This window comes from Schistocerca serialis, chromosome 5 (assembly GCF_023864345.2).
Source record: "Schistocerca serialis cubense isolate TAMUIC-IGC-003099 chromosome 5, iqSchSeri2.2, whole genome shotgun sequence".
Classification (NCBI taxonomy): Eukaryota; Metazoa; Arthropoda; class Insecta; order Orthoptera; family Acrididae; genus Schistocerca; species Schistocerca serialis.
Window position 1 is genome coordinate 466,000,445 of NC_064642.1, and position 26,922 is coordinate 466,027,366.

General features: G+C 41.2%; 1 protein-coding gene across 1 annotated transcript in view; it reads left to right on the forward strand.

The window, feature by feature from the left end:
• Window positions 1–869: 869 nt before the first annotated feature.
• Window positions 870–26,922, forward strand: part of LOC126481999 (methyl farnesoate epoxidase-like) — a 90,885-nt gene continuing 64,832 nt past the window's right edge. The window contains exons 1-3 of the mRNA XM_050105965.1: window positions 870–900; window positions 4,097–4,351; window positions 11,898–12,116. Of these exons, the coding sequence (XP_049961922.1) occupies window positions 870–900; window positions 4,097–4,351; window positions 11,898–12,116 (505 nt within the window). The remainder of the gene's footprint in view (window positions 901–4,096; window positions 4,352–11,897; window positions 12,117–26,922) is intronic.

Here is a 26,922-nt window from a genome sequence, read left to right on the forward strand (position 1 = left end):
ACCGGCCCTAGAGGCGCCACTGAAAGTTACTAGTAAACAGGCATCACGTACTCCTTCCCGTGAGATTACAAGAACGGATGTTCACCATGAAATCCATTTAGGTAAGAACTCCTTGGTTCTGGTTCCCACATAACTTTCCATCCACCGCGGAGCCAGGTGGAAATTTCAGAGGAGTGACACCTCTTTCCGTTGTGCGGCGAACGTGCGATTCCGACAGCACAGAACAACACTTCACCAGGCCGCACTCGCCCGGCTGGAATCTAGTATTTACTTCCACGCTCCGCCTAATCTCTGAGGCATAACTCTGCTTTTTTACTGCAAGAGCACACAGCGACAAGTCCATATGATTTCATCGGCATGACTCTTGTATCTTGGGTTATATCGGGAGCTCTTCTTACAAAGTGAGCTGGCAGTAAAAGAGCCGACTGCGGACATAATTCCCGCAACCTCACACGTGCGAACCGGAAGTCAAATTCCAAGGGAACGTCTCTTCTACCGCTCTTGAAGGCTTCGCGTAGGCCTCCCTCCACCTAGGCAGAATTCGCGCGACAGTGGTAACCTCTTTGAAATCGACAGAGACCGTCTCAGCACCCAAAATGTGATCGCGCTACAGAATCTTATTGTCAGTAACTGACTCCAACTGGATGTGGTATACCTGAAGACACTTGTGGACTCTTCTTCTTCTCGAAATGAAGTCATTGTCAATGCCACAGGCGGTGTTATGCGGTATTAAAGTGATGTCTCCTAAGGGCGAGTGGGTTTTGTCTGGCGTGTTTACGAATCCCCTTTACGCCACCTTCGTGCACACCAATGCTTCCTTTTTTTGTCTATTCGTAATTCAGTACATCCACCTCCGCATCTGAGTGGTCATGACGGCTGGCTACCCTGCTGAGGACCCGGGTTCGTTTCGCAGCGCTGCCAGTGATTTTTCGTCAGTGAGAGGACTGGTACAGAGTTCACTCAACCTCGTGAGTCCACCTGAGGACATACTCGACGGATTACTAGCAATTATAAGCCAAGAAACCTGACAACGACCCGGAAAGCGTTGTGCTAACCACATGTCCGTCCATAGCGCATCCGATGACTCCACTGACAGAGGACGACACTGGGGACGATCGGGGCCGATTCGCAAGTCTAGGGCCTGAACTCGGAACTTTATTTACTTATCTGCATAGTTCAGTATAACGTACTAGGTTCTATTAGTCAAATATTCTTCGAGCCAATCATTTATTTGCGACGCCATCCCCTCATGAACGTATCTTAGTTGCAATTGATGGTATAGTATAGTGTCGAACGGCTGTTGACAGTTCTACACGAAAATTTGTCTACTTTTGCTTATTTTCATTCGCTTATGACGTTTGGTTTTATGTTTATGGATAACTCTTCCCATTCTCAAAGGATATTTTTGGCTCAGAAACGGGCGGTTCGGCCAATAACTGGTGTTAAGTTCGCCAACCTCCTGTCGACCCCTGTTCACTAGTCTGGATATTCTGACATTGACCTCTCAATATATCTATTCTTTACTGTCGTTTCTTGTTAATAATATCAGCTTGTACCCAAGAATTAGCAGCTTTTACTCAGTTAATACTACGCAGAAATCCATTCGGCGTTTGGATCGCACTTCCCTTCACTCTTGTGCAGAAATGTGTGCAGTATACTGATGCATCCATTTTCAATAAGCTACGATAAGAATTCAGAAATTTTAGCAGTAATCCTCATAGGTCACTTCTTCTATTCTGTCGAGGAGTTGCTTGAAAAATTAAAGTGATTCCTGTGTTATATTGTTTATTGCGTTTACATAAATTCATTACTTGTCTTTTTTTGGGTTCATAGACATTTTATTTTACCTGTTTCACTTTTATGTTGTAATGGCGAGTACTGACATGTTCCATAACCTTGGGAATTTGCTCCACAATTTGGTTCTGAGGAACTTGACGTGTAAAATAAAATTAAAAAAACTCAATGGACTGTACCTATTCACTTGCGGCTTTTCCCAATTGTGTTTCAGACGAGTGTTTTTTCCGGTTATCTGCATTTTCTTTCAGGATAATTTCCTTTCCTCAAGGTAGTTTATATTATTAGTATTTAGAATACAATATAAATTCGTAAAACAGAGGGACATTACTGATATTGGTCTGCAATACTGTGTATACCTTCTCTTATCCTTCAGTACAACTGAATTTTGCTCTTTCACTAGTACACCGAGAGGATCCCGATTAATATCAATTAGCGAAGGGGTTATTTCACATAATATTCCCTGTAAGACCTAATAGGAATCCCATCAGTGCCCGGTAATTTCTTTATTTTGAGGAGCATTATTGATTTGGAGTACCGAGAACACTTATCTTACTTTCATACTTTCTATGAAAAAGAGTATAAAAATAAAGAATATAAAAGTAAAGAATATAAAAAAACACGCTCCACAAAAGAATTATGCGAGTGGAACGCAAATCAATAGATATGATGTTGGTGTAAAGACAAACAAATTATTACAGTGTCAGAAGAATTGGATGATTTATTCAAGAGAAAAAGCTTCGCAAATTGAGAAAGTCAAGGCTTTGGTCAACCTCTGGCCCTTACACAAGCAGTTCTTCTGCTTGGCATTTATTTACAGTTGTTTAATGTCCTGCTGAGGGATATCGTGCCAAATTCTGTCCAACCGGCGAATTATGTCGTCAAAATCCCGAGCTGGTTGGAGTGCCCTGCCCATAATGCTCGAAGCACTCTCAATCGGGGAGAGATCCGTCGACATTGGTGGCCAATGTAGGGTTTGGCAAGCACGAAGAGAAGCAGCAGAAACTCCCGTCGTATGTGGGCGGACATTATGTTGCTGAAATGTAAGGATGGTTCGCCACTAAAAGCAATGAAACAGTAATAGCACCCCGGACCATCACTTCTGGTTATCAGGCCATATGGCAGGTGACAGTCAGGTTGATATTCCACCACCGTCCGAGGTGTCTCTAGTCAAGTCTTTAGCATGGAACCTAATTGAGTGTAGTAGAATTTTTTCAGTGATGTCTCCCGCTTCGAACTGAACCCCAGTAACCAACGAAGACGGGTCTGGAGAAGACACTGGCAGTGGTGGCCTACCAACCTGACAGTCGTGCGCCACACGGCCCGACAGTCTGGAACGCCATTTATTTTCGTAGCAGGACACCTTAGGTCGTCATCCACGGCTCTCTTACAGCACAGCGGTAGGTCGGCGATATTCTACACTCCGTTTTGTTGTTCTCCATGGCAAGCCATACCGGGCATGCATTTCAGAAAGGTAATCAGCCTGCACACTGCGAGAGTGTCTGTTCCTTGTCTTCTTGCTTGTCAAACCCTACCTTGGCCAGCAAGGTCAACTCATCTCTCACCCCACTGAGAACATTTGGAGCATTGTCAACAGAGCTCTACAGACTTCTCGGGATTTTCATGATTTAACCCCAAATAGACAGACTTTGGCACGAAATCCATAAAGAAGTCATCCAACAACTTTGTCACTCAGTGCTGACCGAGTAACGTCTTGCATGAGGGCCAAAGGAGACCTAACGCGTTATTGACTTGCTTAGTATGTGAAGATCCTTCTCTTGAGTACATCATCCAGTTTTTCAATAATGATAATCATTTTTTTGTACATGTACGCCACATCTACCGGTATTCGTCCCATTTGGATGACTCATTCGTCCTGTCATTTTTTTTCTTCGAGTGTACATTTTTGTGTTTCCGCGACCATCATGCAGTTGTTCAAATGGTTCAAATGGCTCTGAGCACTATGGGACTTAACATCTGTGGTCATCAGTCCCCTAGAACTTAGAACTACTTAAACCTAACTAACCTAAGGACATCACACACATCCATGCCCGAGGCAGGATTCGAACCTGCGACTGTAGCAGTCGCGTGGTTCCGGACTGAGCGCCTAGAACCGCTAGACCACCGCGGCCGGCGCAGTTGCAGGAGCCTCAGTCTTGAATACATGTTTGAACGTAGTATTTAATATTGCGGCGATAATTTGAACAAAGTCCCTCTACTAACAAGAAAATAGTAGTATAACGTAGACGACTGCTTAGCTAGAAAAGCCTTCGTGTATACATCTGTCTGGTTTTCTCTCCAGGTCCAACATGGCTTCCAGTGGTGGGCAACTATTGGGGCATCCGCCGTCTGGGCGAAAAGTTCGGATCGCAGCACGAGGCATACGCGTACCTCGCCCAGAAGTATGGGTCTCCCCTGGTGGGCCTTCGTCTGGGCCGCGACTTGACCGTCATCGTCTCCACCAAGGACCTGATACGCGAAGTGCTCACGCGACCCGAATTTGAAGGACGGCCCCAAAACTTCTTTGCGTACCTTCGCAACTTGGGGCAGCGAAGAGGTGAGTTGCACCGCCGTAAATGTAATTCAGCAACGCTGCAAGAAGTTGCAAGTGACGCAATCAATCTCACGTTCGACTTCACTGTAAGGATACGCACTGAGACTAAAACCAACACCACCCTAACAGCATGTGGGATACATAAATAAAGACAAATAGGTATATCGGGGTGGTCACAGTTAAGAAAGGAAAACAAAAAATAAAGTGACTCAGTGGATAAGTGTATGACGTTAAATGTAAAGATCTGAGGTTAGATCTCAACCTGTCGTGTGTTTTTCCTGTCACTTATCGCTTATTTCACGTTTGGCATTGATTTATTTATGTGAAAATGCCAAGATGCTCTACGGTACGGAGTCTACGTTAAACTGGATCTGTTAGTTCTGGGGTCAGAGGAAGACAAGAGCAACACGACCAGAGGCTACAGGACCAGGACTAGTAAGGCACTGCGATGTTCAAACCACCCTTCAGGAGGAGGACACACTACTTTGTTACGTCAAAATTATCAGACGTGTACCACTTGTTTCAAAAAGTAAAGGATTAAAATGTTTCTTCTTCTTTGTATGGAAATGACAATTATTTATGAATCACTGTAAGTTGAGTGCCAGTAACGTGTTTTCCTTTAATACAATTCGACAGGGTCATGCCTCATGTTAGGAACAAAAACATGCAGACCGAAGCGAATAATTAGAATTTGTATCAGTGTCGCTTCGAACCCATGCCTCCTGCTCACTGGACAGGTGCGCTAACCGCTTCGGCTCCCTGCCACAGTGCCTTTGCTGAACTGCATGGACTACCGTAGCAAGGGTCCCTCCTCAATTCAAATTCCCATTCATGCTTCAGCCCACTTGGTATTCCCTCTATATTCGAACAGCATTGTAGAAGCTGTCCGACTGTACTGGAACAGCACATCAGTATCGAGCTAACGGGGGATCTTGTCTGAACCGCAGGCGCCAAAGTTTTAACCAAATGGAACTGTATGGATCCAGAGTCTTTTAAGTCTGAGGTGCTATTACAATAAAGCTGGGGAGTCTCTGCAATGCTGTTCGTTTTTAGGGGGAGTATAAAGTGGCTAAAGCATGAATTGGAATTTGGACTGAGGACGGAGGCGTGCTAGGGTAGATCGTGCAGTTGCAGAAAGCCACTGTGCCAGGGTGGCGTAGTGGTCAACGCATCTGCCCAGTGAGCAGGCGACGCTGGTTTCAATCCTGTCCTTGGTACAAATTTTCATTCGTCGCTTCAGTCTGCATTTGTACATGATAGATGTTTCAGAATTTATAAAATGCTCTGGAATCAAATAGTTTCATTTGATATATTTAATTTGTATTAATCTGTTTTGCCTAATTTCCACGACGATGGTCGGCTGCAGTGACCGAGCGGTTCTAGGCGCTTCAGTCTGGAACCGCGCGACTGCCTCGGGCATGGATGTGTGTGATGTCCTTAGGTTAGTTAGGTTTCAGTAGTTCTAAGTCTAGGGGACTGATGACCTCACATGTTAAGTCCCATAGTGCTCAGAGCCATTTTTTCCACGACAATGTTCCTGTGACTTTAAGCTAAAGCGTGGTCTTCACACCTGTCCATGCTTTTCTAACAGTCTCATCATGTTCAAACACATATTCTACTCTCTTTTTACACAATTCGCTCTAAAAACAATGTCCTAGTGATGTTGAACGGAGGATCTTGACACAGAGGTCAAGTCTAGCTTGAACAGAATTTTATTAACGCTTAAGTATCAGAAGGTTTCATCAAAAGTTATCAAAGAATACAAATAATGTAATTACAAAACTACATTAATAAAAGTAACTTTACCACTGTGGGTAGTATCAAATTAAATGGACGACTGCATATCCCTATTTGTGCAGCTCACGAATACCAAATAAAGAAACAAAATACAAATCAGAATTAAATCAGCAACTCAGGTTGCATACCTGAAACATATGAGAATCGAGCTAACCAGATTACAGATCACTCTGCAGCCGACTGTGAAAACTTACATCTCGTCAATATCAGTGAAGTGTGTCAAACCGCCCCAGATGGCGTGAATCTTCCGACATCTCTGACAAACTGTCCCCCCGCTCCCCCCCCCCCCCCCCCCAACGTCAAAATGTTTCTTATTCCTGCCTATCTTTTAACCTTTCAAAAATTAAACGTAGAGAGGACGACTCCAAACTATCGCCAATGTGACGGACCAGAAATATATCAAAATTAACAAAAAATTGGACAAAGAAAAGCAAATTTTCAATTTTTGCTTACAATGGCCCATTTTACCACTGCCACGTTGGCACTAGGCTGAAGTACAGTTACCTTGATTGGTCTGCCGGTAGGTTTCGTGCGCTAAGTGACATAAAGCAGTCTCATTGGATAAATCGAATTTTTTGAACGAAGCGGAAGAGACGTTTCTACGTTAACCGCGGTGCCAGGGCCTTCGAAGTTAGCACAGAAATTCAAAAATTTTGTGTTCAAATCATCAGAAGGGGATGAGAAGGGGCACGGCATACACTGTCCAGCACATAGGTAGCGGTCGGCCGTATTAAAACAAAAGCAGCGAAGCTGGCCTGAGCTTGGCCTCTGCGAAGGTTGCTCAACACCCCAGGGAGACATGCTTGACCTAATGAGATTCACAGACTGCCCTCTGCTGACAAATCAGACCTGAGAGCATACCTGTTCCACCTGAACCTGTAGGTGCGCATGGAGCTCTCTCTCCAAGTGTCCACAAATGTAACCAAAAATAGTGGTAAAAAATGAATAGATATTCTACAGCGATTTGTGACAGTAATTTAACACACTGTTATTAATTTTGACGTTTTGTTCTCGTATAGTCCAAAGATAGCAGTAGATTTGAAGCAGTTATTTTCTTCTCTTCATTTCTAATCCCTCGGAAGCACATGAACTTCTTACACTGCCTGCTCAAGCTGAGCAGGTCGCAGTTTCAAAACGAAATGGCGCGAAACAACTAGCTCCAGATCATCTGCTCCGTGTGTAGCACTACACTAGAGAAAAGGATTGAGTTCCTGTGGAAGATCGATAACCGAACGATTCATGCAGACTGGAATTTCTTTGGTTCCTCGCTAAATTCACATATTTTTTCAGATTTCATTCTGGTCAAACGTTATCTACATTTTGGGCAGTAGCTGATCATTGTTAACCTAGCGTTATGCAACATTGTCATCTTTGGTGAAAGTACTGCGTCGACATCAACACGTCAGCATGTTATTGTATTGATTAAAGTTTTGCCAATATTGACATCAGTCTTCAGGTGGGTGGTGCATTTACATCACTCTGAGGAAGGCCACCTGTTGGTTTGGTCAAAACATTGATCTATATAGCAGCTCATCATGGTCACATATCCGGGAAAGTTTTAATGAAGAGCGTATTACTACTTCTCATTTCCTTCTTAATTTGATACCAAAGACTTTATATACATTTACCCCCTTGACGATACAACCGAGGGAATCGAGTACAAATTTCCAGCATTCTGGTTTGCGTTCACGCAAAGTCATACTAACAATTACTTATTCATAAACAGAAACGTCCAAGCTGACTCGGTGTATGTACAAGACCGTGGATTTACCGTGGGGAGGAATGGGGTTCAAATCCCCGTCCTGCTATTCTGATTTCCCTGAATCGAATAAGGCATAAGCCGAACCTATGGCTTTCCCTGAGGACCATGAGATCAGGTTCTACTCAAACCTTACAATAGGGAACTACCGCACGGTATACACAACACTACGCAACGAAATGCTATTTTCAGCACTTAACTAACTGTACAACTGTACTTTCTCAAATAGAATACAGTACATGAAACATCCTCGATTATCCAAAAACACTTGTTTCTCAACTACCTTCTCTCTCTCTCTCTCTCTCTCTCTCTCTCTCTTTCTGACACAAACACGCACACACACACACACACATACCAAATACATTCACACAAAAATCCTGTAATTTCTCGCCCATTACATGCAGCACAAAAAGTCAATCCAACATTCATAATTAGCTCCATACTGGACAAAACAAAACCGATGAACAGATTACGTGAAACGGTGTTTTGTGTGTGTGTGTGTGTGTATGTATTTGTAGACGAATGCTGTGAACTCTCCCAAGTACAGCAAATTGCAGGCTGAGACGTAACACACGTCAACTTCCCAACGAGGCTACTTACGAACGTCGTATCCCCTGTCACCGCAGATATGAAGCACGGCGACCTTACGGAACTTAAAAGATCACGGGTTGCATTTCATTTGTGCGGGGTGTTCAAAAAGTCTCTCCGCAGTGTCGTATGACTGTTAGCCGCGCCTGTCCTATTATTGTTCGCTTGCCTGGGTTACTTCCCAGGTGGACTCTCCCAACATTCCACTGTTTCGTTTATATCAGTCAGCGTCGGTAGTATCGTTGGTGTGTGTCGTTATGTGTTGACGTGAACGTTTAAGTTTAGTTCCTTTGTTCGTTTGTTTCGTTTTTGTCACTGTTAAAATGCTAACCATTGTAGAACGCGTGTTCTTAGTCGAAAAAGTGTCAAAGCTGGCGGTAAATACATAGTTTCAGTTCGTCAAACATTTAATTCAGTTTTCCCGGAGACAACATTCCCACATCGTGATACTGTGCGAGATTTGATTAACAAATTTCGAGGTACAGGTTCAGTGACAGATGCACCGAGAAGTGGTAGTCCTAGCGTTTTGTCTGAGGATAAACTACTCGACATTTCCGATAAAATGTCCATGAGTTCGAACAAGTCAGTAAGAAAACTCTCCCAGGAAATCAATGTTAGTGTCGGAACGGCCCACATAGCTGTAAGAAAAAATTAGAACTTTTCCCATACAAAGTGACAGTCGCGCAAGAACTGAAAAATACTGATCATGGCAGGAGACTGCATTATTGTCAATGGTTCAAAAATTTCGTTCAACAAAATGGAAGGGATATTCTTAATGAAACGTTTTTCACTGATGAGGCGTGGTTTCATTTATCCGGGTACATGAACTCGCAAAATTCTGGTATGTGGAGTACTGCAAATCCATTGTGTATTCATGAGGAACCACTTCATTCTGTGAAAATAAGACTTTGGATTGCAATTTATAGACGTCGGATTGTGGGTCCCATACTTTTCAGCGAAACAATAAACGCACAACGATAATGCAGTGATATTCTGTACCCATTCATAGGAGAACTTTTGTTAAATGAAATACTGAACGGTTATTTTCAACAAGATGGTGCAAGCGCGCATACAGCTCGCGTTTCAATGTCACTGCTCGCTGATGTTTTTGGTGATAGCATAATTTCACAGGGACTTTGGCCTCCACGATCGCCTGACCTAACACCACCTGACTTTTTCTTGTAGGGTGCAGCAAAAACAACTGTCTATAAAAACCGTCCAAAATCCATCGATGAATTGAAAACTGCAATATCCACTTTCACTGCTTCTGTTACAAAAGAAATGTTACATATTGTCTTTGAAAACATGATTAGACGAATTGAATTGTGTATTCAACAACATGGGGGACACTTTCAACATTTAATGTGGAAATCTGTAAGTAAAAATGAATATTCAGTAAATTAATAACTTGTATTTCACTGAGTTTCATTTCGGTATATTCACTGCGGCATACGGCACGCGCGGATAACAATCATACGGCACTGCGAAGAGACTTTTTGAACGCCCCGTATAACAACCTGATTGAACACCTGACCAGTTACACAAGAAGACCGTGTGAGATTGTGTGAGTGATTCCCCTGCCTCTCGTACATCTCAGATGATCGACGACGTGAAGTCTGCCTATTTGACGTAACCAACCTCTTAGAATACTCACCGTCATTCCCACCAGCGCGCTGCCATCTTACACAGCACTCGCGTAATATTCGTGACAGTGCACCGTGCATCCAAGCCCCTTCAGCGAAATTCGGCTAAATCCCAGAGCGCAGAATCCAGTGCAAAATGAGGCACCGGCTCCAGTTCAAGGAGTTCTGATTGTTCCAAACTTAGAACAAAAGTGTCTTAACTGAATGAATTCTGAACCAAGAGTGTCCTTTCGAATCTCCCTCAACTTTCCTCCTATACTTCGCTGAGGTGCTCTCTCCCTGACACTACTGGTAATCGTAGGGCCTGGCACGAATGTCTCTCCAATGAGCGAATTATAACAGCAAACTTCGCTCCCACCAAGATCGTAAAATCTGAGCCGGCCAATTTACAGGTTAGCGCCAGTGGGAAGAGCCCTGACACTTTGTTCTCACACTCCATGGACTGTCCCGAACCCGCAAAACAGGTGAGTATGTAGCAAATGGAGAAATAGCGCTGTCTCTCTTGATCCGTTGTGGACATCGGACAGCGGCTAGTCAAATATTTAATAATGAAACAGTTTTGCAATTGAGATGTTATTTTATTTTTGCTAAAAGTTTCGGCAATTCGTTATACCATCTCCAGACCCCAAATGCACCTCTGAGAAACAATAGATAGTGGTATACTGGGGCCATATGTTTCTGCATGTCGTGAGTTCGTAGCTCAAGTGCTTCTTTCGAAGACTGGACTACTGCTTCATAGAAAATTCAGTACTTTATGACGTTCATTCTAAATAATCGATTACAGCTCTAAAGTAACAATGATGTATATAATTACAATACCAGAAGGAAAAATGACATTCTTCACTTCACATTAAGGTTATCTTTAAAAGGGCTTCACAAGTCTGCAACAAAAAGTTTTGATCGCTTTCGCAGTGATATAAATTGTCGGACATACAGCAAAGTAAAATTTGAAAACAAACTGAGAAAGTTTTCCCTTGACAATTCTTATTCTGTGGAAGACTTTCTATTACTAGCTTACAGAATCTGCATATCACTTCTTTTTTTGTGGAGGGGGAGACTAAAAGTTTAGTAACATTAAGACCGTAACTATATGTGCGGTTTAATTTGCTATGGGAATGTGAAATGATTCGTTTGACATCATTACGACCTATCGTGCAAAATAATCCATGCAGTATGAAACCTAAACTGATAAGTCTTTAAGCAAATTCTTCCGATTACTTTGCTGTTGACATACTGTCAAGCCATAAAACAGTGTAAAGCAAGTCGATCTGTGCATATCATGTCGATATTAAAGTAGTTTCAGCTGAGTAGTCAAAACAACATACAAAATGCGCATCTTATAGTTTTTTGGCCTAACACAGAAAAATAACCGGGAACTTTATGAAATATTTTTACGGAAATAAATCAAGAACTACAGAGAATGACTCAGAGTGTCGAACACATTTGGTTAAACAGGAAAAAGATATACATTACGTTTTGGAGAAGACGGAGATGAAAACGCAAACTCAAATCGCAAATATAAAGGAAAATCAGCAGGAGCTTCCATCCTCAGTAAGATCATTAACCGATAACCGAGATGGTTACTTTGAAAATGACAGGTTAGACTTCTTCCCCAGTCCGAGTTTGTGCTCTGTCTCGAGTGACCTCGTCGTTGACACGACGATGTGCCCGAATATTCCTTCCTTTCTTTCTCCTTATGTGTATGTCGGGTTGGGTTGAGCGTGCAACAATGAGCTGATGGAGAAATGGTTTGGCTGCGCAGGTATTTCGTTGGTTGACGGCAAGCTGTGGCAGGAACAGCGCGCTTTCGCAATGCGTCACCTGCGTTCATTGGGATTCAATGGGGCAGCCATGCAGGCTCAAGTGGAGGAGGAGGTTCGCGCCCTGCTGGAAGAACTGAGCGACAGCTGTGGGAGGCCGAGACAGCTCAAGAACCTGCTGCCGCCCTCCGTGCTCAACGTCATTCTCCAATTCTGCGCTGGTGAGTACACCCAACCATTCAAGTACTGCTACTTAGAGTCTACTGAGGTGACTAAAGTCATGAGATACCTCCTAATATCGTGTCCGATCTCCTTTTACCTGGCTTAGTGGTCGACGTGGCATGGACTCAACAACTCGTTTTAAGTCCCTAGTAGAATATTCACCCCTACTGCCTCTACAGCCGGACTGTAACTGCGAAAACATTGGCGGGGCAGGAATTAGTGAACGAGCTGACCTCTCGATTACGTCCTATGAATGTCTGATGGATGACCAAATCATTCGCTCAAACTGTCGAGAATACTCTTTCTAATCGTAAACAACTGTGGACGGGTGACATGGTGCATTGTCACCTATTAAGATTCCATCGTTGTTTCTGAACATAAAGTCCATGAATGGCTCAGAAAGGTCATCACGTAGCCGGACGTAACTATTTCCAGTCAATGATCCGTTCAGTTGAACCAGAGGACCCAGCCCATTCCATGTAAAAACAGCCCACACCATTCTGGAGCCACCACCAACTTGTCCTTCTTGACAGCTTGGGTCCTTGCCTTCGTGAGGCCTGCGTCACACTCTAACCCTACCACACCACCTCTTAGCAACTGAAATCATGACTCAACTGACCAGGCCAGGGTTTTCCAGTCTCTAGGGTCTAACCGAAATGGTCACAGGCCCAGGAAGTGCGCTACAAGCGATGTCGTGCTGTTAACAAATGCAATCGCGTCGTTTGTCTGCTGCCATAGCTCACTAATACAGCATTTTCCCGCGTTGTACTAATGGATACGTTCCTCATACATCCCACATTGATTTCTGCGATTATTTCACACTGTGTTGGTTGTCCGCTAGCACTGACAACTCCATGCAAACGCCGCTGCTCTCGGTCGTTAAGCGAAGGCCGTCGGCTACTGCGTTGTTCATGGTGAGCGATAATGCCTGAAATTTGGTACTCTCAGCACACTCTTGACACTCTGGATCTCGGTATATTGAATTCCCTATCGATTTCCGAATTGGAATAATCCATGTGCATATATCTGCATATAGCTACCCATTACTTTTTTCACTTCAGTGTACATACAGGTTTATTCATCGGTATCTGCGGGGTTTCGGAAGAAGCCTGCACGAAAACAAATGACACAGAAAATGAAACATATGACTGTGTAGAGCATCCCTTAAAGTTTCCTTTCGTAATACGCGCCGTGGCGTAGTTGCAGAGCGTGCAGCTATTGGGCAACAGTTCAGAACATGGGGACATATAATCCACTCTGTACCGTCGCGTCAAATTGGCCTGTGTCCGCAGCACAGTGAACAAGTTTTCAAATCAATTCCGCTGGCGCAGCGCCTTCGCGGGTAGCGGCAGCGACTTCAATGAATTCCGTACAAATATTACGTTTGCAATGTCACAAGTAGCGCCCATTTTGTGCATCTGTGATGTGAGTTAAGAGTTTGCAGAGATGCTGTATCCACTGATATGCATCTATTTTCTGTATGTCTTTTAGTTTTTTGCACAGTGGTCTTCTGAAACCGTGGAGCTATTTACGAATAAGCCTGTGTCAATGATAAGATTCACTGATGGCATTGCTATCCTCAGTGTAAGTGAAGAAGAATTACAGTATGTGTTAAATGGAAAGAACTGTTAAATGAATACAGAATACGGGTTGACAGTAAATCGAAGAAATACGAAAGCAACGAGAAGTAGCAGAAATGAGAACAGCGAATGTGGATCAGGGAGTAGACGAAGTTAAGGAATTCTTCTACCTAGGGAGTAAAATAACCCACGATGAACCTAGCAAAAAGGACATCAAAAGCAGACTACCTCTGGAAAAAAGACGTTTCTGGCCAAGAGAAGTCTGCTAGTGTCATACACAGGCTTTAATTTGAGGAAGAAATTTCTGACAGTACGCGTTTGGAGTTCAGCATTAGTGAAACTTGGACTGTGAGGAAACCCGACCAGAAGAAAATCAGAGCATTTGAGGTAGTATAACGTTTCCATAACTAGGAGAATGGGGAAACAAACTTTTCTTTAAGTAACGGTTGAATTTGTAAGTAAGACATGGGAGGGTGGAAACGTTGTAATTGGCAGTCCCGTTACGTAACTTCAAAGTACCTGCTTTGGCTCCAGTTAGACACAAAATAACTAAAATTTAAAATGACTCCTCAACTGATTAATTTCATGGGAAGTTCGAATGAAGTCTGTGTACTTTCTATCCAGCTATACCCGCCCAGGCGTAAGATACATACTTGGCAGAACGACAATAATTGACTACGTGAGAGAAATTTAAACTGCCATGCTGTATGAACATTGACTTCGAAAAGATCTGATTATTAGCTTCTGCGTAAAAAGTAAAGTTACTTTTTTAACAAGGTTCATAGTCCATGAAGATTCTACCTGTGGCTGTTGTCGTCTGACCGAATGTTCTCGTCAACGTAATTCTACCAGACACTGATGAGCTACAAAGAAAGTCTTTTTAACATTTATCAAGAGGATGTTGTGTACTCTTTGGAATAAAACAAGCTATTATATGAATTAATCATTATTCAACTTATGGAATTACACTTGTGGATTAAAACAGATGCTTACATGCTTGGCTGAAGATACCGAAGGGAAGAGAATAATAGCCGGTATATCAGCCATAGATACGATAGCGTTCATTGATACTACATCAATAAATTATTCCTTTGAATTTCATAGAATTACAATTCATGTTTGGGAAAAGTGATGAAACTAATAATTATCACTGTCCAATACAGTAGTCATAACCTATGATGTTGTAGAGATATGCCCAAGTACTCGTACATTTCTAGGCGTTACATAGCCCTCTGAATGGCAGGGGCAACGCACGATCTTAGTGTCTTCTGTGCTGCCATTAACCTGTGTCTAGTTGTATTACTGTCACTGTACAAGTCACTATTTGATAACTCCTTCATAATCACATTGTGAAACGCCAACTGAATATACCATTACGCATACCATCACTTCTGTGTTAGTTTGTTAGTTTTTGGGGGCATAAAATTTACCATAAGACATAGTACACTTTTACTACGAACAGTTACTCTTATTTGCCGATGGGTTGCTCGAAACTATCTACAAATATTGGTACTTAAGTTTTATGTAGAGGCATAGACCGTTACATCTTAGGTAATGTCATGTATAACACTATACCGACACTGTAATTGTAGCTCGGTTTTATAAGTTAATACCTTTGAGATCCAAAATTATTTGCAAAATTCACGTTGGTTTTATCCTGTTAGCTGGTTTCTGTTTCCAAGTAAGAATTTATTCGTACCAATTATTAGATTACGTAAGGTAAGTTAGTGTGTTTATCATAAAAACAACATACAGATATCAGAGAATTTTGGCCTGGTTTTATGCAGTACACATATTCGGCTTTTACCAATAAAGATAGGTATATTAACAATTTTTTTTTTTTGGTAGAGCAATAAAATTTCTTCCAGATATGATACTGCTAATTTCATTTGTTACACATTCATCAGTTTACTTTGGTAAAGGTAAAGCCATATTAATTTATCTCATATGCCTGTTTTTTATCAGAACATTCTGGAAATCAATGTTATGTAATTTACTTTAGTAAAACGGTTACGCAAAACCACATTTACCACAGATTTTTAACATTTTGTTGAGCAAACAAATTAAACTGACGTTACAATTGAGCGTTCACAGAATTTCCTCAAAAATCTGTGTGATTTTAACGATCCTATAATAGTTTCTGTTCTAGTATGTGCAGTTATGAGTACATAATTTTAACATATTAATTTCAACAATTCACATATATGAAATGAAATGGGCTGCATTGAACGGAAGGCTCCTCACGCAAATCAGAGGAGCTGGAGGACACTCACTTGGAGCAGTGCGCCGTGGAAACTGACGGCCGAAGTCGTGCGAGTAAAGGCTCAGGAATTTGCACATAGCCGGCCGGGGTGGCCGAGCGGTTCTAGGCGCTACAGTCTGGAACTGCGCGACCGCTACGATCGCAGCTTCGAATCCTGCCTTGGGCATGGATGTGTGTGATGTCCTTAGGTTAGTTAGGTTTAAGTAGTTCTAAGTTCTAGGGGACTGATGACCTTAGAAGTCCCATAGTGCTCAGAGCCATTTGAACCAATTGCTCATACCCTGGGATACGACGGGTTTTCCTCCCACTGATAACTCATCTCGACTCAGCACAACTATGCAGATTATGACAAGTCGCCGTCACCGCTCGTAATCAGCCGTAGAGTCCATGTAAAATTACACAAGGTCATTAATACATGTAGAGTCATTCTCACAACATATTTTGGTCTGAGAGAGGACACGTGCTATCGCATTAAGTCCCATGGATACTACACATGACATCATCATTTTATGTAATACCTGGTATAACAGCGTGAGGATTTTAGTTGTTAATATTTTTGACTGCATCACACATATAATTAAGCATTAAGAAGAGTTCACTATGATGCTAACATGCATTCTCATCAAGACATGTACATAGTTCAAATTATATGGTATATTGTGAGCCCGTTCCCAGCGGGTTGGCTCTGAAGACGGAATTATTGTTCCTGGAGCTCTCTGAAAACAGTCTGCCAACAATCACTTTAACTTCGCTGCTCTTATTATGTATTAAGAAATGTTCATTTCATGCTAACGTGCGTGCTTCTCCATATTTGTGCATAGTTCGGGTCAGTCTGCCCAAGCAGGCTGGCTGTGACGCTTGAATTATTCTTACTGCAGCTCTCCGAAAACAGTCTGCCAATAATAACTTTAACTACGCTGGGCTTCACCACCATCTGCTTATGTCAATCACAGGGCATGGCAAAAGTGTAGTGCACTGTAATCACCACTATAGATACCACTCTCAGTGACATATCAGGACGAAAAATATTATTCAAGCAATTCTCACATCTGCAGTAACAACTTCATCTCATGTCAGTCTAACATTACTTGTCTACTACTCATCCGTTACTTTCCGCTTAGCACGTTTACAGTGTCCTGCTTCACTCATCCTCATAAACTAGTCCAAATTGTTTACTGTTCAGCATCTTTCTTGTTTACTGTCTTTACTCTTGTGACCAAGCAGCAAGCAAAATCCTAAACACTGACAATATTTAAACTTAAGTCCACACACACACTCACACACACACACACACACACACACATATATATATATATATATATATATATATATATATATATATATATATATATATATATAGCGATCAGTGATGATTTATTTTTATCTGTTACATCTGCTTCAAGGAAGACATTAATGATCATCAAACTCACCAGTTTAATCGGTATATTTTACGGCAGGTTTCCATATAATTTATGCAGTATTTATCATGGGCTGTGCTGGCGGAAGGCATGAATAGCTTCATCTTGGTATCCTCTAGAGCATGCACCAATTCGCCTGTGACGCTTTTACCCTCAAATATTTAGTTTCAAACATAAACTGCCTACCACAAGCAAAGACACTGTGACATAAAGTAATTTTTATCACAATTCTGATGAGAATGGACCGTGGATCACTAAATAAGTAAGAATTGATTGCTTAGCACTATATTAAGAGTAATATCTCTTAAGATTCTCAAAGAGATATAGTCTTTATATTTTCTTGGTTTTCAGTAAACCCAGGAGGTAGCTGTTACCATCTGATTTTTCGAATGGTTTCATACGGATCCAGATATAATAAGTGCCACTTCTTCATGTTTTACCAAGGAATGGAGTAGTCTCTTTTTGCAATAGGTCTAGTATGGAATTACATCCACATGATACACAAGTTTTCGTGATGCTTAATGTCCTCTTCCTCTCAGCTGCTACCAGGTATATCCCACAAGTTTTCGTGATGCTTAATGTCCTCTTCCTCTCAGCTGCTACCAGGTATATCCCCATGTGATAAAATTTCAATTTTTATTCTTTGACTATACGTCCCATGTAAATCCTCAATACATGTTGTTGTTGTGGTCTTCAGTCCTGAGACTGGTTTGATGCAGCTCTCCATGCTACTCTATCCTGTGCAAGCTTCTTCATCTCCCAGTACCTACTGCAGCCTACATCCTTCTGAATCTGCTTAGTGTATTCATTTCTTGGTCTCCCTCTACGATTTTTACCCTCGACGCTGCCCTCCAATACTAAATTGGTGATCCCTCGATGTCTCAGAACGTGTCCTACCAACCGATCCCTTCTTCTAGTCAAGTTGTGCCACAAGCTCCTCTTCTCCCCAATTCGATTCAATACCTCCTCATTAGTTATGTGATCTACCCATCTCATCTTCAGCATTCTTCTTTAACACCACATTTCGAAAGCTTCTATTCTCTTCTTGTCTAAACTATTTATCGTCCACGTTTCACTTCCATACATGGCTACACTCCATACAAATACTTTAAGAAACGACTTCCTGACATTTAAATCTATACTCGATGTTAACAAATTTTTCAGAAACGCTTTCCTTGCCATTGCCAGTCTACATTTTGTATCCTCTCTACTTCGACTATCATCAGTTATTTTGATTCCCAAATAGCAAACTACTTTAAGTGTTTCATTTCCTAATCTAATTCCCTCAACAGCACCCGACTTATTTCGACTACATTCCATTATCCTCGTTTTGCTTTTGTTGATGTTCATCTTATGTCCTCCTTTCAAGACACTGTCCATTCCGTTCAACTGCTCTTCCAAGTCCTTTGCTGTCTCTGACAGAATTACAATGTCATCAGGGAACCTCAAAGTTTTTATTTCTCCTCCATGAATTTTGATACCTACTCCGAACTTTTCTTTTGTTTCCTTTATTGCTTGCTCAATATACAGATTGAATAACATAAATATATCAATATATATCAATAATATCAATACATATAAGATCTATTAATATTTCTTGGTCCTTAGCCAACAGGTAGCATTTGTACGAAGATAGGTCAGTCTTCGCACCCCTTTCTCTATGAAAATCAAGCCCAAAAATGCAGCCGATAATCAGTTTATCTATTACAGGGAATGGGATTCAGTTCCTCCATTTCCCAGTTCTACTTTGATCCATGCTTGCCACTTGACAGGTTGTGACCTGCTGCCAAGAGTACCAACAACTCGACAGTTCTGTACTGGATACTTAGGGGCTTCATTACTGTTATTTATTTGTTCAAATAAGTGCTGGGAAATCACACTGTCAACTGCACCTGTATTGAAAACACAATTGTAGGGAATATAGCCTACCACTGTTTTGATATTTGCTTGCTCAGTATTTTTGGGTTTGTTTGCACTGTTATTATATACTTCCAATGATTCTTGTCTCATATTGGTATCATCACTGTAGTGCAAAAGGTGAAGTTATTTAAGAATTTCGCCCTCACTACATTCCTCGGCCAACATATGAGGGCAAGACGTGATCGACCTTAGTTTGTCACATTACACACCCGAGGACGTGACTCCTCAGCCACTTCAATTACGTTCATGGGATCACTGGGAGTTGTACGGTGCTGACTGTAATTGTTAATGTCGCTGAGTTATTAACCGGCTTAACATTACTATTATTATTGTTGTTGCATCGTGGACTCCCTCCAGAAGGACCACAGTTTGATCATAATTATCATTGTTACTACAGCTGTACTATGAACCGCCCCCAGTTTTGCAGTATCTTGGTTGAAATCCAGTGTCAGATCTACGTCTTTTACAAGGATTCCCTGGATAAGTCGAGGAGGATTTGAATTTTGCCACCATTCACTTTTGGGAAAGGTGGTCTATCGTCATTTTTACGTGTTGGATATGGAACATCTCAAAATATTTCCGCAAATTACCATTCTTTCTACTGTACCTCTCAGGATTGAACACCTGTTGACGCAATCGTTCCTGAATACCTTGCCACCAGTACGTAACAAGGAAACCTAGCTGTAACCGTTCAAATGTTTTACAATATTCATTAGCTTCAGTTGCCCAGAGTGTCCCATCACCTTGAATAAGTGCTGCCACCTGGTGTATTTTCTGTCGCTCTGACCTTGAATGTGGTAAAATAACTCGAAACGATCGTATGAACACTGCAGGATGTAAAATACATGAAAATTTGTAATTGTCGAATCTTTAAAAGAGTTTCTTCCCGTAGCAAAGTAGACAGTGTTGGCTCTCCCCACATACGATATGCAGGAAAACAAGCACCAGACTTTAATCGTCTGCTCTTCTCCTTGGGAACACTCACTTGGTATCGCACGATCATTTAAATTCGACATTTTGTTTACTAAACTGGGACAGTAATTACCTATTTCTCTAACCCCAGATAATTTCTTTTGTAAATTATTGAATTGTGTAATCATTATATCTCTCCATCCCCGTATCTCTTTATTTAGAGTTTCCCTTATCTGACAGAGACCCGCCCTGAGTGACTTCTGTGGTTGTGTCTGTTCTACGTTATCCCATCAACAGAACTGCGTGCAGCTTACTTTACCCCTGAAGTTACTACCTCGTCAAGTTGTTTTTCTTTCTGCTTCAAGAATTCATTGAATTTTTGTTCTTGATTAGCAGAAAGCCGTTATAGCACGTCGCTACATTCTTGAATATTAGTTTTCATCGATTCTTGTTCGGTTTGTTTCATAGTCACCTCTTCGGAAAGTTTTTTGACTGTTTCTGGAACTTCACGGCGAGCAACTTGGAAATTCCACATATCAGTTTCTACTGCATGTTGCGTGACGGTGAGCCTGACAACTTCTGGCGTTAATGTCGTCATTTGTGCTGACGTAGTCTGTTGTTCGTTGTCAGTTTCCGCTAACTGAGATGCCGTGCATTTCTGCGCGGCTGTTAATGGAGCAAGTTCAGAACTTACGTGTTCAGTAACCTGGTTATTTACAAGTTCGGTTAGCTCAGCTTTTATTTGTTTCAATTGAGAATACAAACATGTGGAGATTTCGGTTTCAAAATGGTCCAACTGCTGTCTATTTTCATTTCTGAAATGATTGAGCTGCTGCTTACTTTCATTCGGAAATGATCCATCTGCTGTCTTACGTGATGCGACTGCTGTCTAATCTGATGCGACTGTTGTCTCGTCATTCCCATGAGAATTACAAAAGGAGAATAATGTTCAGTCTTCGAAATACCTTCAGCTAAAATCAGAACTGAGATCTGTTGTTGCGATTGCAACGTGATTGCTATCCGCGAGTGTTTCACATCCATCTACGGGTAAAGCGCCACACGCGAACAGCAAAGAAAATCCATACTAGTAGTTAATTTTACCATCGCGTTGTGCTGCGACGTTTTAGCCAGATAAATTTTCTGTTCGAGTCAAACTCTTAACAATCGTCAAAAATATGCCAGTTGCTCAGCTTTTTAGTCTCTCAATTCTTGCAATAATACTGTGAATCACGTCCCTGACAATGGTTACGGTCGCAGAGCATGAAAAACGAGAGCATGTTTTAGTACTAAGACAAGATAAAATTTTATACACGCTTAATTACATAAAGTTACCTACGTGGATCGAGTCCTACACTAGGATCCACCAGTAACGTTTTCGGAAGAAGGAGACTAAGGAAACAAACTTTTCAAGTAACGTGTTTGTATTTAAAATATGGGAGGGCGGAAACGTTATAATTAGCAGTACCGTTGCATAAGTTCAAAGTATCTAATTCAGCTTTAGTTAGATACAGAACAGCTAAAATTTAAAATGATTCCTCAAATGATTATTTTCATAGGAAGTTAGAATGAAAACACTGTATGCTATTTACCCGGCTACGCCTGCCCAGGGGTAAAATACTAAAAGCGGGAAATTTAAACTGCGGCGTTGAACGGACATTAACATAGAAAAGATCAGATTATTATCTGTTGAATAAAAAGTAAAGTTACTTATTGAACAAGATTTATACTTTAAGAAGATTCGATCTGTGGCTATCGCCGTCAGATCGAATGTTCTAGTCAGCGTAATGCTACCAAATATTGATGAGCTACAAAGAGTTCTTGTCAACATTTATCAAGAGGGTGCTGTGTCGTACTCCTTGGAATAAAACAAATTGTTATACGAAATAATTATTATTCAACTAATGAAATTATACTATTGGATTAAAACAGATGCTTACATACTTCGCTCAAGATAGCGAAGGGAAAAACGCAATGGTAGATTTTCATCAACCATCAGACATTGTAGAGTTCACTCACTGATTCTAGACCAGTTATATTCGTCCTTTGATTTTCATAGAACTACAGTCCATGTTTGGGAAAAATGATAAAATTCACAATTATCATTGTGCATTGCAGTATTCATAAACCATGATTTTGTAGAGAAATTTTTAAGTCCATTTCCAAGCATTACAGTATGGTGCTACAAACTGATGAGATAAAGCATGTTTAGGTTCTCCACTGAATCGGAGAGGAAAGGAATACAAGGAAAACACGGACAAGAAGAAGGGTAGGGTGGTAGGATATGTGTTAAGACATCAGGGAACACCTTCCATGGTACCAGAGGAAACTGTAGAGGGTAAAAACTGTAGAGAAAGATAGAGATTGGAATACATCCAGGAAATAATTGAGGCTGTAATTTGCAATTGGCACTTTGAGACGAAAAGGATGACACAGGAAAGGAATTCGTGGCACACCGTAACAAAACATTTGCATGACTAATGACTCTAAAGAAATAAATAAAATAAAATAAGAAAATAAAAAAGGAATCCTATTGGGTGCTGGGAGGTGATCATGTTGTACTACAAACGGAAGTTGCGATGTTAGAAAATTGCAAAATCTCCATCTCGTTATCCTGGTTTACTTATTTCATGGTTGAGCTAAATCACTCAACGCAAATATCGGGATGACTCCTTTTAAAAGGCTTGGGTGATATTCATCCCCCTCTCTCCCCCCTTTTCCCCTACTCGAGCTTGTGTTCCATCTCTAATGACATCTATGGGACCTAAACGCAAAATAATCTTGATCTTCCGCGTATTTCATTCCCTCATGAATTTTGTCGATAATGTAATCTGTTTCTGGACTTCAAGCCAATTTTTAACAGAGCTTAAAACTCATTATTCCACTTTAAAAACTGGTTTCTCCAAGGTAAGAAATTTTATACGTGTATTTCTTTGCTTTCACTACAGAGATGGTAATTAATTTTTCCGTGGTATGTTTTTCTGCAACTAAATGGGTCTTAAAGCAATTTCTCATTTTTTTTCTGTGTTCTGGTCAGCAATTTTCAAGTGTGAGCTATCAGGTATGTTGCTAAGAAGTTTTATTTATTTTTTATTTCACACTATTTCGTTTCCTCATTACAACAACTTCATTGCACACACTTTCCCTGTATATGAGCCACTACCGATCTCTCGTATGACACGCCTATCAGTACCATCGTAACGTCCAAATCCAGTCCACACATTATTCCAACACAAATGGCTCTGTGCGCTATGGGACGTAACATCTGAGGTCATCAGTCCTCTAGAACTTAGATCTACTTAAACCTAACTAACCTAAGGACATCACACTCATCCATGCCCGTGGCAGGATTCGAACCTGCGACCGTAGCGGTCGCGCTGTTCCAGACTGAAGCGTCTAGAACCGCTCGGTCACACCGGCCGGCTACTGCAACACACAAATCTCTCCTTCCACACCTCTGTATAACGTTTAACCGCCTCACCTGTCCATATCATGGAAAGCTGTGTTTGGTAATTGCGGTTTAGTGAAGTTCTTGTTGGCTACATTACCACTGCTATTACACAACGAAGGTAATAAATACGTCATGTTGCTGGTATACTTTCCATACAACCAGAAAAATCTTTGAATTTTTTGTAAGTTTTTGATGCAATATTTCGTTATAGAACTTTGTTAAAGGCACCTCGTAATGAATTTTGCACTGTTTCGAGCTTCTGTTAACGGTTGTGAATCATGGAGAGGGTGCGATCTTATAAAAGTGGTTGCTTCTGTAACAGCACCCTGACCCGTTCTGCTTGCTAAGAGGGATCTGTTCTGTCTGTTATTAATTTACTTGATATTAAACTCTCAACTGCCGTCAATACTATTTCATTGAAGTTGACCCAATATTTGTCCACGCTTACATAATTAGTGTGGAAGAAATGGTGACTGACTCTGGGAAAGCACCAATCTGTCTCTGGTTTTTTAAACAGATATATATGTTTTTCATTCATTTTTGGTGGATTTGGATGGTTCAGTATTCCTTCTCGTTACCACGATCTTGTGTTCATTAATTCCTTTATCCGTTATGTAGCTCTCTAGTTCCTCAGAATTGTTTGTCGCTAGTATGCCTCGTGTGCCATTGCAATTGTTTACACTTCGTCTCCACTCCTAAACTAATATGTCAGTGTAATTTAGGAGACAGCTTGCAGTATAATGTCGGACGTTGTTTCACACCTACCACCGACTATAAAAGTATCTTTTCGCCAACAAATCGACGGATGATTGAAGTTCCCATCAACGACAATACCGTGAGTCAGGTATCTACGGGAAATAAGGCTTAAATATCCCCTGAACTTTCCAGCGATTGTGTTGTCTGAGTCAGGGAAGCGGAAAAAGGAACTAATAATTTATTTCGGTTGTCGAGTATAGCCTTTACCCGTAGTAACTCACAAGGGAACAACACGACAATCGAATTTTTATTATTCGTATGCGAATAAAAATAACTTTTGTGAACACTTTCTATCTTTATTTCCTAACTCGTTTGATAAACTGGATTAACTTACATGAGTCTTAATTGCAGGTTGTTAAAAAAATATAATCTACCTTCAGCAAATGACGACTGGGTAACTATCAGACGTCGTAGATAATGTATTTTGTGTATCTCATGTCGGACATATTTACTGGTGCATGATGTGTTCTTCGCACTGAATCAGGTAATTAGAATGGCTATTTTGGAATCTGGGCCCCTCTTGCTAAAATATTTGCGGACAGCTATGAATGCAGACTAGCCAATCTGCAGTTTTCCACCTACCGTCTACATAAGGGATCCGCACTCAGAATTAGTCTATACTTCTGGTGGTGTTCGGCGGAGGCTCACGCTTGCTGATATTTGTTTAGACTTATTTTAAATTCTCCACATAGGCATGAGCTAATCATGTACATTCATTTTGCTCAAACTGCCGCTCTGACATTATATATAAAAAAAAATTATCTCCGTCTCGAGAACCATACGTATTAGATCAGAAACGAAGATTAGGATATTTAAAACTGTTGTAGAAAGAATAGCAATGGGTGGAGTAGAAACAAGGAAAATAACTGGTAGAATTAGGAGGAACTTCTGGTGAATGGAGATGGGATTTCGGAGATATTGCTGTAGGTTGACACTACGATCATCATCATCATCATCATTTAAGACTGATTATGCCTTTCAGCGTTCAGTCTGGGGCATAGCTCCCCTTATACAGTTCCTCCATGATCCCCTATTCAGTGCTAACATTGGTGCCTCTTCTGATGTTAAACCTATTACTTCAAAATCATTCTTAACCGAATCCAGGTACCTTCTCCTCGGTCTGCCCCGACTCCTCCTACCCTCTACTGCTGAATCCATGAGTCTCTTGGGTAACCTTGCTTCTCCCCTGCATGTAACATGACCCCACCATCTAAGCCTGTTCGCCCTGACTGCTACATCTATAGAGTTCATTCCCAGTTTTTCTTTGATTTCCTCATTGTGGACACCCTTCTGCCATTGATCCCATCTACTAGTACCTGCAATCATCCTAGCTACTTTCATATCCGTAACCTCAACCTTGTTGATAAGGTAACCTGAATCCACCCAGCTTTCGCTCCCATACAACAAAGTTGGTCGAAAGATTGAACGGTGCACAGATAACTTAGTCTTGGTACTGACTTCCTTCTTGCAGAAAAGAGTAGATCGTAGCTGAGCGCTCACTGCATTAGCTTTGCTACACCTCGCTTGCAGTTCTTTCACTATGTTGCCATTCTGTGAGAAAATGCATCCTAAGTACTTGAAACCGTCCACCTGTTCGAACTTTGTTCCTCCTATTTGGCACTCAATCCGTTTATATTTCTTTCCCACTGACATTACTTTCGTTTTGGAGATGCTAATCTTCATACCACGGTCCTTACATTTCTGATATAGCTCTGAAATATTACTTTGCAAACTTTCAATCGAATCTGCCATCACAACTAAGTCATCCGCATATGCAAGACTGCTTATTTTGTGTTCACATATCTTAATCTCACCCAGCCAGTCTATTGTTTTCAACATACGATCCATAAATAATATGAACAACAGTGGAGACAGGTTCCAGCTTTGTCTTACCCCTGAAACTACTCTGAACCATGAACTCAATTTACCGTCAACTCTAACTGCTGCCTGACTATTCATGTAAAGACCTTTAATTGCTTGCAAAAGTTTGCCTCCTATTCCATAATCTTGTAGAACAGACAATAACTTCCTCCTAGGAACCCGGTCATATGCCTTTTCTAGATCTATAAAGCATAGATACAATTTCCTGTTCCACTCATAACACTTCTCCATTATTTGCCGTAAGCTAAAGATCTGGTCCTGACAACCTCTAAGTGGCCTAAACCCACACTGATTTTCATCCAATTGGTCCTCAACTAATACTCGCACTTTTCTTTCAACAATACCTGAGAAGATTTTACCCATAACGCTGATTAAAGAGATACCTCTGTAGTTGTTACAATCTTTTCTGTTTCCATGTTTAAAGATTGGTGTGATTACTGCTTTTGTCCAGTCTGATGGAACCTGTCCCAACTCCCAGGCCATTTCAATTATCCTGTGTAGCCATTTAAGACCTGACATTCCACTGTATTTGATGAGTTCCGACTTAATTTCATCCACCCCAGCCGCTATACGATATAAAATTAAAAACGAAGGCATTGATAAGAGGATTAACCAGAGCAGCAAAGT